The sequence below is a fragment of the Sapajus apella genome, unplaced genomic scaffold (assembly GCF_009761245.1).
Source record: "Sapajus apella isolate SASKATOON/1434 unplaced genomic scaffold, GSC_monkey_1.0 scaffold65, whole genome shotgun sequence".
NCBI classification, from domain to species: domain Eukaryota; kingdom Metazoa; phylum Chordata; class Mammalia; order Primates; family Cebidae; genus Sapajus; species Sapajus apella.
Genome location: NW_022437005.1, coordinates 4,315,178 through 4,328,663, shown reverse-complemented (window position 1 = coordinate 4,328,663; position 13,486 = coordinate 4,315,178). Strand labels below are relative to the sequence as shown.

The window sequence follows — 13,486 nt, the reverse complement described above, 5'->3', positions numbered from 1 at the left end:
ACCGATTTGTAAAAACTAAAGATTTGGATATGAAACATTGTTTATGATACGATGTTCCAAATTCCTTCTTCATTTAGTTCTCTGCTCAACAGGATAATAATTTTTTTTTCTAATATGGTTTATGGAATTTTGTGATGCACAGCATGATATATATTTATATCAGTATATGTATATATACTGATGCTGAGTAAGGTGGCTCATGCCTGTAATCCCAACTACTCAGGAGGCTGAGGTGGGAGGATCACTGGAGGCTAGGAGTTTGAGACCAGCCTGGACAACAGAGCAAGACCCCATCTCTAAACAAACAAAAACAAACGAGAAACAAAAACACCACAAACACTGGGAATGATGCAAATTAAAATAAAAATGTTACAGTGTCCCTTCTCCAGAGGTTTTGGTAGACTAGTACAGCATTTGGTGGATTGGTCAAGAAATAAGGCTCTGGGTCTTTTTGCAAGGATGACCTAGGATGGTGGCTCTCAACCCTGGTGATACATGCAATTGCCTAGATGTATGCTCAGGCCATTCTCTGAGTCAGTGAATGGGCTTCCTGGGAGGTGGGGCCTGCCCAGGAGCAGCGTGCAGGGAAGCTGCTGCAGAACTCGTGGGCTGGGGTCACCGGCTGCCTGAACTTTTTTATCTTAATTGTTTTACATAGAGCTAAAGAAATCCTGAAATTTGCTTTAGGAGACACTTTTTTTTTTTTTTTTTGAGATGGAGTCTTGCTCTGTCGCCAGGCTGGAGTGCAGTGGCGCAATCTCGGCTCACCGCAATCTCCACCTCCTGGGTTCAAGCGATTCTTCTGCCTCAGCCTCCAGAGTAGCTGGGACCACAGGTGCGTGCCACCATGCCTGGCTAACTTTTGTATTTTTAGTAGAGACAGGGTTTCACCATGTTGGCCAGGATGGTCTCAATCTCTTGACCTCGTGATCTGCCTGCCTTGGCCTCCCAAAGTGCTGGGATTACAGGCGTGAGCCACCGCGCCCAGCGAGGAGACACTTTTGAACCCTGCAAAGTATCATCTAAGAGACAGGAAAGTTATTTATTTATTTATTTATTTATTTATTGGCATTCATGAGGGTATTCTTGTCCGAATTGCCCACCAGTTACCATTTTGGGATCCTGTTCTCCTTAGTGGATGTAACCGAGGTTGCTACAAAGGTCTAAAAAAGCTTTTCCTGAAGCTTTAATTTTCTTTGCCAGAGATCTGTCTCCAGAGATGTTATTTTTATTTTTCAAATCCACTTTTGTCCTGTATCTCAAAGGTGTTTTACATCCTAGCATACCTTTTGAATTGGATCATCTATTCCCTTGTAACAAGATCCTTCTAAGTCGTAAGTAGACAGACACGGGGCTGACTTGGATGTCATTGATTAGCATCACCTGGGCTTGTGAGACGTGCAGCCTAGGCTCAGACCCACTGAGCCAGAATCTACATCTTTGCCAGATCCACAGGGACTCATGTGCATGCTTAGGATGGAGAAGCACCGACTGAGAAAGCATCATATCTTTATGAGGCTTAGCTAAGGAATTCTACAATCAGGTTAGACTGGGGTTGTGGATCTGCACTGTGTCTACTGCCATCCTGCAGGTTTAGAAATTGCAAAGCATAGCATGTTTTCAAATCTGATCCCCAGGGACCAGCTGCCTCCTTATCTGCAGGTTTGAGGCAGGGAGGTGGGGACTGAGATACAGAGACTGAGGCACAGGGGGAGGGGACGAGGGGGGGAGAGAGAGAGAGAGAGAGAAAGGGGGAGGGAGACAGAAAGAGATGGAGAGAAATGTATGCCTCCTTGCTCCGAGAAACATAGGAGGTGCCAGAGACCATGGAGGAGGCCCCTGCAGTATGGCCTGAGTTCCACCTTCTCCACGTGGTTGGGACAGAGACTGACCCACACTTCCTGCGTGTTTGTCTTGCCCCCGCTTCCTGTGTGTCTGCATCGCTGCTGCAGCCACTTTGTAAGGTGTTTGAAGCAGAGGCCCCCTTCCATTCATGAGCTTGGACACAGGAACCCTTGGTGTAGACTTGGTGTTTGATTTTGTGGGCTTTGAGTCAATGTGCTCTGTGTCAGAACTCACAGCTCTTGAGCAGTCAGGCCTTTGTCAAACAATCTGAGTATTTTTGAATAGACTTGGAAAGGCAGGTCAGGAGACAGGCACCTGCTTGGCAGAGTGTGGAGAGGTCGGAGGATTTCCTTCCAGCCATTCTCCAGAGTGTTGCTTCCCTTTCACCCACTGGGGCTGATGACTCCTGCTTTGTGCTGCGCTGATGTCTGAGCACAGCACATGGCCATCGGCTCTGAGTGACCTTTATCTTCTTAGACACAGCAAATAGAGCTGAATGGGAGTGTGCATTCTAGGTTTTCCTTTTCACAGAAGGAAAAACAGAGGGTTTGAGAGTCAAATGCCTTTTTTAGAGTCTCTTAGCAGGTTTGTGGCATAGCCAGGTCTCCTGGTACTTGATCCCAGCGTTTCACACTCCCAAGGAGGTTCAGATTTTGAAGACAAAGCAAAAGGCATTGATGGCTGTGCTGTGGGCCTGGCTTAGTCTTCTCAGGCTACTATAGATGGGGACCGACAGGCAAACATTTACTTCTCACTGGGTGCTGGAAGTCCAACATCAAGGTGCTGGCAGAATCAGTGTCTGGTGAGGGCTCTCTTTCTAGCTTGAAGACGGCTACCTTCTTGCTGTGTCCCACGTGACAGACAAACAGGGGGTGGAGGTGGGGGCACTGGTGTCTCTTCTTATTCTTACAAAGACACCAATCCATTAATCACATCATGGGGCCCCCATCCTCATGACCTCATCTGACCCTCACACCTTCCAAAGGTCCCACCTCCTAAAACACAGAATTCAGGGGCTTCAACACAGAATTCAGGGGGACACGGACATGCCATCCACACCAGGGCCCCATACCGTCTCTGCCCTTTTCCTCTCTGAATGTCCCGTGAGTCTGACTCTGGCCTTCTCTCTGCAGGAGAAGCTCCTGACGGAGCGGGAGGTGGCTGCCCTGCGGAGTCAGCTGGAAGAGGGCCGGGAGGTGCTCTCCCACCTGCAGGCGCAGAGAGTGGAGCTGCAGGCCCAGGTACGCTCAAGGCTGCCCCATGTGTACTGGGGCTTCCCACACGTTTTATGGAGGCGTTACACGCAGGCACACGCATGCAGCTTAAGGAGCTGTCACACGCTGAACATATCCTGTGCTCTGAACATATCAGGGTGTTCTGAGTGGGTGACCAAGCACCCTGCCCTGCCCTGGATTGAGGGGTTTTCCAGGACACAGGACTTGTACCCCGTAACCTGGGCGGGTCCTGAGCCAGTGGGCACAGGCATCACACTCATTCCTAGCCCCTCAGAAGTGCCCCTCGGGACTCCTCTGAGTCATGCCTTCCCCACGGAGGTTTCGGCTCTGCTAGTGTCTACCTCATGCAGTCATTTTGCCCAGGTGAAGCTTAGTAAGAATAAGAAGAAACGGACATTTTTTATCCTCTACTTGTTCAAATCTGTGCTTCTGTCTTTCTTCTCATGATAACATTTCTCCTTTGGAATTTGATTACAACCCAGAAAGAGCGGTTGTGTTGGTGTTTGCCTCTAGTTAGAAACGTGTTGGTGGAAAGCTCACATTTCTACCGCTCCCCACCTTTTGGGTGAAGCTTAATTTGAAAACAAAACAGAAAAGCCCCACGCTGTCCTGTAGCCTGACTTCTTGGCGACTCCCTGGCTCACCTTCCTTGGTTCCTTCCAGTTTTCTCTCTCTCTCATTACCTACAGCAGGTCATTCCGTGGGGACAGGAATGGGTTAAAATACTGCACCTTTGTACGGCTCTCTAACCACATTTCCCAAACCAAAAAGTAAGTTGACATTTGGTTTGACAAGTACGCATGGGGACCAGAGAACCAAATGTGTAAGAATCGCACTCTAGAAAGCCTGATCATCTGGACGTTATGCGTTACTCTGTCTCTGTCCTGCCAGCGCCCATGAAATGGGAAAAAATGTGAAGCCACACCCAGATGTGGTGCTTTTTATTGCTTTCCAGTGCCCTCCATGGCTGCTCAGGATCTCATTTTGGGATCTTGGAATTCACATCCTAATTCCCACACCTAGCACATGCCGCACAAAACTCACAGTGCGGTAGCCCTCAGGGACGGCTGGAAAGCAAACCCGGATCTGTGGTGGTCCCCTGAGCTGACGATCGCAGCAGGAGAAACCAAGTAACGCCCTTCACACTCCCTCTCTCGAGATATACCCTGGCTCAGGGACCACATGCCTCACCCAGGTGACTTGGGCACATGTGGTTTCTTCTGAGACTCTGACAGAACAGAAGGAGGACTGGATGTATTTGTGTATGTGCTGTGTGTGTGTGTGTGTGTGTGTGTGTGATATGTGTCTGTGTGATATATGGGATGTGTATGTGAAGTGAGTGGTGTGTGTGTGTGTCATGTGTATGTGTGTGTGTGTTGTGTATGTGACTAGGGAAATGGATACAAGCCCAGTCATGGTTCTAGAGACCAGTGTTTTCCAAACAGCTAGTGACAACTCGTCTTTGGATGCAGAATGAACTCAGTAGAATTGATTGGCATGGAAAAGGAAGTCAATAAAATGCTAGACTAAAATAAAAGAAATAACAGCCGGGCATGGTGGTTCACATCTGTAATCCCAGCACTTTGGGAGGCCGGGGCAGGCAGATCACCTGAGCTCAGGAATTTGACACCTGCCTGGGCAACACAGTGAAACCCTGTCTCCACTAAAAATACAAAGAGGTAGCTATGCGTGGTGGTGAGCATCTGTAGTCCCAGCTACTCAGGAGGCTGAGGCAGGAGAATCGCTTGAACCTGAGAGGCAGAGGTTGCAGTGAACTGAGATCATGCCACTGCACTCCAGCCTGCGCAACAGAGTGAGACTCTGGCTGAAAAAAAAAAAAAAAAGAAATAACAGAGTATACAGCGAGCAAAAGAGAGAATTTGTTTTGTGAAGCCCTTGTTTTATCTCTCTATATCCGTATGGATTTGTTGAAGTACACACACACACACACGTTTATCTGCTGTGTAATGACGTGCAATGAGAAATGTGGCGTTTCCTGGGGCGGTGGTGATAGAGTTCAAAACCACTGCCCCAGATACTGAGAAAGAAGACGGAGCCCAGTCTAGAGGGTAAATTCCAGTTCTGGGACAAAAGGAATGGTCCTCTCTCTATATACATGTATGTATTTGTTGAACATAAAAATAAGAAATTTCACAAGAGATGAACCAAGTTTCTGAGAGCAAGAAATGGAATGCTGGTGGGCTGCGTGTTCCTGTCCTTAGTGGCTGCAGGAGTCTTGCTGGCTTTTCTTGGCTGCCCTCATCTCTAAAGCAGGGTCTCCAGCATTTCTTCTGTGCTGCCTCCTCCAGTCCCACCCTTGGCAGTCCGATGGAGACCCCTTCTCAGAAAAATGATGGTGAAGGCATAAAATAAAGTACAGATAATTTAAAGGAAACCAGGCTGTGTACGGTGGCTCACGCCTGTAGTCCTAGCACTTTGGAAGGCCAAGGTGAGTGACTTGCTTGAGTCCAGGAATTCAAGACCAGCCTGGGCCTCATGACAACCCCATCTCTACAAAAAAACCAAAAATTAGCTGGATGCAGAGGTTCATGCCTGTGGTTCCAGCTACTCAGGAGGCTGAGGTGGGAGGACTGCCCCTGGGGAGGTCAAGGCTGCAGTGAGCTGAGATTGAGCCACTGCACTCCAGCCTGGGCAATGGAGTGAGACCCTGTCTCCGGAAAAAAAAAAAAAAAAAGGGAGGGGAAACTAATATAAAACAGTTATGAAAATATTACTGAATCATTTCGTGTAAAATGACAGATGTGCTTATACTCAGAGGCAAGCAGTAGCGTGCGGCTGATGAAACGCGGCTGTGTCCGTTTTCTGTTGCTGCTTTGATGAGTCACCACCAGCAGGGGCTTCAGCAGTGCGCCTTTTTCATCGAAGTTGCTAGATGAGAAAGTCTGGGCGTGTTCCATCGGTTTCTCTGCTCTGGGTCTCGAAGGGTAGAAAGAAGGATGCTGGCCAGCCTGGGCCCTTGTCCCGAGGTTCTTGGGGGAGAATTTGCTTCCAGTCTCATTCAAGTTCTTGGCAGGAGTGAGGGCCCTGTTTCTTTGCCGGCTGCTGGCCAGGAGTGGCTGTCAGGGCCGCCAGTGCTCCTTGGCTTCAGGCCTCTCCATGTTCAGAGCCCGAAGCCTGCCCTGAACCCTCTTCCGGCCTCTCATCTCATTGACTTTGACTTATGCATTTTTCTGACTTCTGTGCTTAGGGCTCCTGTGATTGGGGATAATCTTGAATAAACTCCTTTTCTTAAAAAAGGGTAACTGATTAAGAGCCTGAATTATATCTGCAAAGTCCCTTTTGCCATGTAACATATTCACAGGGGTCGCAACAAGAGGCAAAGGTGATGGGGGCCAACATGCTGCCTCCTTAGCTCTGATGAAAAACCCAGGCGTGGCTGGGTGCTCCCGGGAGCTCCTGACTCAGTGGATCTGGGGTGTGGCTGCGTGTTGGGGTATCCCGGTGACGATGCTGCTGCCGGTCCAGGAGCCACACTGAGAATCACAGGGTAGGGGCGGGCCCCAGGGCGGGCCGAGCGTTCCACCAGGTCCCCCTGCGTCCTAGGAGTGGGCCTCATTCCAAACGTTTGTGTCTGTGCTGGTTTTAAAGGTCCTAGTGGCTTCCCAGTGTAGCAGCTAGGCTAGAGCTGAAGGAAGATGCGGCCGCACACCTCCGGGCAAGGCCCACACTGTGGCCGGGACTCGGTGGAGGGTTGGCCGCGGGAGAGCGTCTGGTCGCCCCTGGCCCGTGGCAGCGGGTTCCGCCTCCGGATAGGGCGTCCGAGGCTTCCCGAACCCTCCGCAGCAGGGGTCCTCAGGGCGAGGTCCCAGCAGCGGAGGCACCATCTGGGCCCTTGTCAGCTTTGCAAATTCACGGGCATCCAGAGCACTGACCCAGGAGCCCTGGGGCGGGCCGGCGCGCCTCGTTTTCACGAGCCCTGCAGGTGCCTCTGCGGGCTCGGACTGGGAGACGGTGGGCGCAGGACGGGAGGACAATGCTGGGCTTGGAGCTGGAATCTCTCCTTCGAATAAGTGCACATAGACCCCGAAGATCCCAGGAGAAAGCACTTCGGGCAGGCGGAGAGGAAACGACAGGTAATTCTGGCTCCGTAAATTGCATGGACTGAGAGTTTCTGCGACAGGGAAGTAAAGAAAGTCACTTTTTAAAATTGCCAAGTGGGAACCGCCCATGCCCCGTTTCTCGTTAAAGTCACTTAGCACCATCTAGTGGTGTAGTTTGTTTAAGACAGTGTGTAATGAGTTTCGTGTGTATGAGTGTGCGTGTGTGTGTGTGTGTGCGTGTGCGTGTGTGTGTGTGCGTGTGCGTGTGTGTGTGTAAAAGACCTTGCACCCAAAGGTGTCTGGGGTCCTAAGGACTGAGGTGGGAGCTCGCCCCTCCAGATGGGGCACGCCTCAGGCTCCTACCCTTTGTCCTGCCCTCAGCAGCTCACAGCCCAGTGGGGAGACATATAAACTAGGCAATCTAACAGTCCAGGCGGGAATAGCAGTCACCTGGCTCTGGATAAAGATCAGGCTGCCAAATGGCCCCACCTTGGAGGAACCCTGGGCCACCCTCTCTTCTGTTCGTCTCTTGACCCCTCCTGAGGTTTCTGGGACCTTCCCCTTTGCTCATTCCTTCTCTCCTTTCTGGAAGTTATTTTCCTTCCTTGGTTCCCAGGAGAGGTCCTACCTCCTCTTGGCAGCCTCCTTCTCCCTCTGAGGTGCCCTGGGCGATCCTCCTCTGCCAGACTGCAGGCTTCTGGGGAGGGTCTCTGTCTCATTCTCCTCAGCCAGGATGGTGCCGGGTGGCACTGGATGCTGTGCCGCAGTGGCTCTTGTCACAGGCATCTCTGTTCCTGTCGAACTCCTGAGAAAGCGGGCTATTACTGTTTTTCCTGAACACCCTTCCTTCTGATGAGAGGTTTAAATTGTGGCGCTATAAAAGCCATGTTGATATAGGCATCAGTCAAGTTTTATAATCCAGTCATCACTTAACTGGACTCAGCAGAATCCTGCAGAGCATCTGTGACCTGTGCAAGGTTGGAGGGCCCTGGGCGTCATGGTCATGTGGGGGCTGGGGGCTGTGGGGACACCCAGGGCAGGAGCTCCTCCCGAAGTGCTGCAGCAGGGGACCTCTGGCCTTCAAAACATGCAGCCTTCTTCACACACACATGCACACCTAAGAGAACACCCCACCCATTCGCCTCTACCACCACCACCAAAACAACAAGTCATCACTTCATGAGATATACAAAGATTGCACTCCGCTTGTAGGGTAGAAAGATCACAGGTGACTTTCCTGGTCTCCCATTTCCCAGTTAGTGACGCTTTGTTTTGTTTAAAACTTTGCTAAGTGAAAACCTGCAAGGAGTGGTCTCTGTGTGACTCACACTGACTTTCCCATATCTTCAGAGAGAACAGGCTGGTGCTGGCCTGCTGCTGTGCAGGCATGGGGAGTTTGCAGGGGCCCTGGAGTGTGTGTGTGTGTGTGTGTGTGTGTGTGTGTGCGCGCGCGCGCATGCACGCGCGTGTGCTTGCACACTGCTTGCCTACAGCAGGGAGGAGGCAGAGGTGGGGGCAGGGGTGGCTCATGGTTTTAGGAGGTGTTTCAGACCTTGTAGGTTTGAATCCTGCTGTGGTATTTATGGACAAGCCACTTTGCCGGTGTGCCTCAGTTTCCTCCTCTGTAAAGTGGAAATAATGGCAGTCCCCCCGCCATCCCCCGATAACATTGTTGTGAGGTTGATGAGTTGACCCAGCTTCGAACTTATCAGCATGAGCCACTGCCCCAACTCTGGGCTGGGAAAGCCACATCCAAAGGGCACTGCCGCCCCAGAGCTCCTGAGTCAGTGATCTGGGGTACATTCTCTTCATATGTATTTTCTTTTACTCTTTATCATGGAAGATTTCACACGTAGAAAAGTGGGAGCTTACAGGCACATTGGCTCATGCCTATAATCCCAGTACTTTGGGAGGCCAAGGTGGGAGGATCACTTCAGCCCAGAAGTTCAAGACTGGGCAACATAGTTAGACCTTATCTCTACAAAAAATTTTTACAAAAAAATTAGCCAGGCATAGTGGCATGCACCTATGGTCTCAGCTACTGAGGAGACAAAGGTATGGGGGACTGCCTGAGCCCGGGATGTAGAGCTTCAGTGAGCTCTGATGGCAGCCCTGCTGTCCAGCCTGGGCAGTAGAGTGAGGCCCTGTCTCAAAAGAAAAAAGTGAGAATAGTCTGTCTCATGCGCGCTCCCACCCCATCCCCCAACACACGGCCCCTCTTACGTCCTCCATAGCCCCACATACTCCCCCCACCGTGTACTTCCAACGCTTCTTTGAGATTTGGGCCTCAAAGGGGTCTTTTAAATCTCCTTATTCCTCGGAAGTGTTTCCTCCAGTGCGTGAACACTCTGGTGTGGGTGAGATGTGGCTGCACCAGGCATTAGTGTGACTTGTATTTGCCATTACAGGCGACTGTTTGAATCCAGATTTCTTGAGAGGAACAGAAATCAGATCACACTAGCTGAAACAGGAAGGGGACTCTTGTTTTATTCAGAAGTAGCCTTAGATTTTTGAAAAGTTGCAAAAACAGCACAGTGGTTTTCAATGTATAGCCCTCACCCAGCTTTCACCAAACCACGGGCCGATGACAAAAACCTGGAAATTAACAATGATCCTATCCTATTAGGAGGCTGCACTAAAATCTCACCAGTCGCCCCATTTGTGCTTTTCCTAGTCCAGATCCTACTCACATTTAGATGTCATGTCTTGTTTGTCTCCCCCGGACTGGGATGGTTTCCCAGGCTTTCTCTGTCTTTCATGGCCCTGATGCTTTGGAATAACCCAGACCAGCGGCTTTGTGGCACATCTCTCCTTTTGGGTTTCCCTGATGTTTTCTTGGGATTAGATGGAGGTTCTGCATTCTTGGCAAGACCCCCATGCAGTGACGCTGTGTCCTGAGCATTGCATCATGTGGATGTGTCCTTATACGGGTGACCTTAACTCTGATCACCTGGTTAAGGTGCTATCTTCCAGTTCTCTCCACTGGAAAGGTACTATTTTTTTTTTTTTTTCAAAGGAGCAGGGTATAAAAGGCAGGGCATGAAATCTGAGAGCAGGTGTGCGTCAGGAATTAGAAACCACGACCTGGGATCTGAGGCAGCTGTTCTTTCTCTCCTTTTCCTCCTCTTCCTTCTATTGCCATGGCTGCCTGTTTAATTTCTGTTTGTCTTTGCCTTTTGGCTTCATTTCTTTTCCTCTCCAGAGACTTACCTCTCTCAGCTTTGCCATGCACATGAGAGCTCTGCACTCCAGAGCGGCAGCCTCAGACCTGTTCATGTGCCTCTGTAGTCCAGAACCTGCCACAAGGTCTGTGATTTCTGAGACCCCTTTCCAGATTCCCAGGAGAGAAAGAGTGGGACAGGCCAGCCTGGGTCAGGCCCACCCCTGCTCCTATAACTCTGCACAGGAGAAGGGGGTTACCTTGTTGGTGGGACTCTGCCTGTGGATGGGTGGGGCTGACATCAGACACAGGGACAACGCAGACTGGACAGACATCTCCCCAATGTGCCTAGCATGTGTATACTTTCTTCCCTTCCTCCTCCTCCCTCCTGATGCAACAGAGCTATGGCTGAACACTTTTTTTTTTTTTTTTTTTTTTAAACAGTCTTGCTCTGTCATCCAGGTAGGAGTACTGTGGCATGATCTCAGCTCACTGTAACCTCCGCCTCCTGAGTAGCTGGGATTATAGGCACTGGCCACCATGCCTGGATAATTTTTGCATTTTTAGTAGAAACGGGGTTTCACCATGTTGGCCAGGCTGGTCTTGAACTCCTGACCTTAGGTGATCTGCCTGCCTCGGCCCCCAAAGTGCTGGGATTACAGGTGTGAGCCACCATGCCTGGCCATCTTGCTGAACACCTTTGAAAACTACAATTTCACTTAAGGAATTTTATAATCCAAGGGCATAAAGGGTGTAAAGTGAAGATCTGGATTTTGATGGCAATGATTGTCTTCCGAGGTGTCCAGTAGGTACATTTAGGTCTGGATGTAGGACATGCCTATAGTGGACACACATGAAGTTGAATATAGATGCCTGTCTCACCCTTGTGACTCAAAGTGTGGCCCATGGACTGGCAGCATCAACATCATGTGGGAGCTGGTGAACGAGGCGGAGTCTCTGGCCCCTCATCCCTGCCGAGTCAGGCTCTCAACACCCGCAGGCGTTTCCAGTGCACAGCGAGCTCCAGCAGGGCTGCACGAGGTAGAAGGGTGGTTTTGTTTTATTTTTGAGGACCATGCATGTCAAATTCTTTCCTGCTCAAAAATGAGACTGGAAAAGAGTCACAACTACCTTGGCCTCTACTTTATATACTTTATAAAGTATATACTTTATACTTTATACTTTTTTAAGCTTTCTTGACTCTTTTGTAATAACGTTTGATCAAGCACAAGAGAACATATTGCAATCAAAATATGTGGGGAATGTGAGCTGCAGGAGGCTGTGGCTGGGGTAATGCGGTGTCACTGTCTTACCATAAACATTTTGTTGTAAGTAGGACTACATGCCAAAATAATGAGAAAAAGTGTAGTATAGTGAATATGTAAACCAGTAACATAGTAGTTTATTATCATTGTCAAGTATTATGTGTTGTACATAATTGCATGTGCTAGTCTTTTTTTTTTTTTTTTTGAGATGGAATCTCGCTCTGTCTCCAGGCTGGAGTGCAGTGGCGTGATCTCTCCTCACTGCAACCTCCACTTCCTGGGTTCAAGTGATTCTCCTGCCTCACACTCCCGAGTGTCTGGGACTACAGGCATGTGCCACCATATCCAGCTAATTTTTGTATTTTTAGTAGAGACAGTTTTCACCATATTGGCCAGGACGGTCTCGATCTCTTGACCTCGTGATCCACCTGCCTCGGCCTCCCAAAGTGCTGGGATTACAGGTGTCAGCCTCCATGCCTGGCCCAACATTTTCATTATGCAGCTGGCAGAACAGCTTGTTTGTTTACACTGGCGTCCCCACAGATATGTGCGTGATGTGTGTCTCCACTGCCCTAGGATGGCCGCGGTTGTCACTAGGTGACAGGAATTGCTTAGCTCCATTATACTCTTATGGGACCACCATCCTATATGCAGGCCATTGTCGACTGAGGTACAAGTACTGTTAGGTGGCACACGACTGAGCATTTACAGGTCTTTATGTATCATCACAAGCTCTTACACAGAATATAAAACTACCTCTTTCTATTTTACTGCCTTAATTTTTACTTGCTCTGATTCATGTATTTCTCTGACATTATTTTATATGTACACCAGTGCAAACACACACACACCTTAACTATCAAAACATAAACGTAACTCTGCCAATCCAAACGCGGGAGAAGATCAAAGCACCCATGGTGAGTAATGAGAACAAGGAAACTTTTCTCCTACTCAGCATTTCAATAAAAGCACCATCTTATCTATTCAGTATGCTCTTCTTTTTACTTATTTTTTGGCTATCAGATTTATGCTAATTCATTAAAGTCGGAAGAATGTACTTTGTTTGAATTATACATATTATTCCATGGATAACAGGTTTTGTTTCTTTTTCGTTTAGACAGAGTCTTGCTCTGTTGCCCAGGTGATAGTGGAGTGGCGCAGTCTTGACTCACTGCAACCTCTGCCTCCCAGGTTCAAGTGATTCTCCTGCCTTAGCCTCCTGAGTAGCTGGGACTATGGCGTGTGCCACCACACATGGCTAATTTTTGTATTTTTAGTAAAGACGGCTTTCACTATGTTGGCCAGGCTGGTCTCAAACTCCTGTCCTCAAGTGATCTGCTGGCCTCGACCTCCCAAAGTTCTGGGATTACAGGGGTGAGCCACCTGGCCTAGATTTTGTTTTATTTTCTAGGTTTGTCTTCAGACTGCCTTTGGGGCTGGCCTCCTTATGGGTTAATTACACAGGGTGCTAACATTAGTGCAAGACGGGCTGGGTGTGGTGGCTCACGCCTGTAATTCCAGCACTTTGGGAGGCTGAGATGGGAGGATCACTTGAAGCCAGGAGTTCGAAGCCAGCCTGGGCAACAAAGCGGGACCCTATCTCTCCCCCCCCCCCGCAAAAAAAAAAAAAAAAACCCAGCATGTTGGTGCTTGCCTGCAGTCCCAACACATACTCAGGAGGCTGAGGTGGAAGGATCACTTTAGCCTGGGAGGTTAAGGATGCAGTGAGCTGTGATAGCACCCCTGCCTCGCGGCAAGGTGGGATCCTCTATTAAAAAAAAATTGTTCAAGGACATAGAAGCTTAGTTTTCATATTTCTTTTTAGCTTAAGGATTCCAATGTGACTCATTGCTAATCTCTAATGGGCAGAGAAACACACAAGCAAAATAAAACATTTACCGAGTCCAGGTTCCTTCTCCT

The 13,486-nt window shown here is 49.3% G+C and overlaps 1 protein-coding gene across 1 annotated transcript in view; it reads left to right on the top strand.

Annotated features, from left to right (window-relative positions):
- BFSP1 (beaded filament structural protein 1) overlaps positions 1–13,486 on the top strand; it is a 39,552-nt gene that overhangs the window by 21,235 nt on the left and 4,831 nt on the right. The window contains exon 5 of the mRNA XM_032248045.1: positions 2,979–3,086. Coding sequence (XP_032103936.1) covers positions 2,979–3,086 — 108 coding nt within the window. The remainder of the gene's footprint in view (positions 1–2,978; positions 3,087–13,486) is intronic.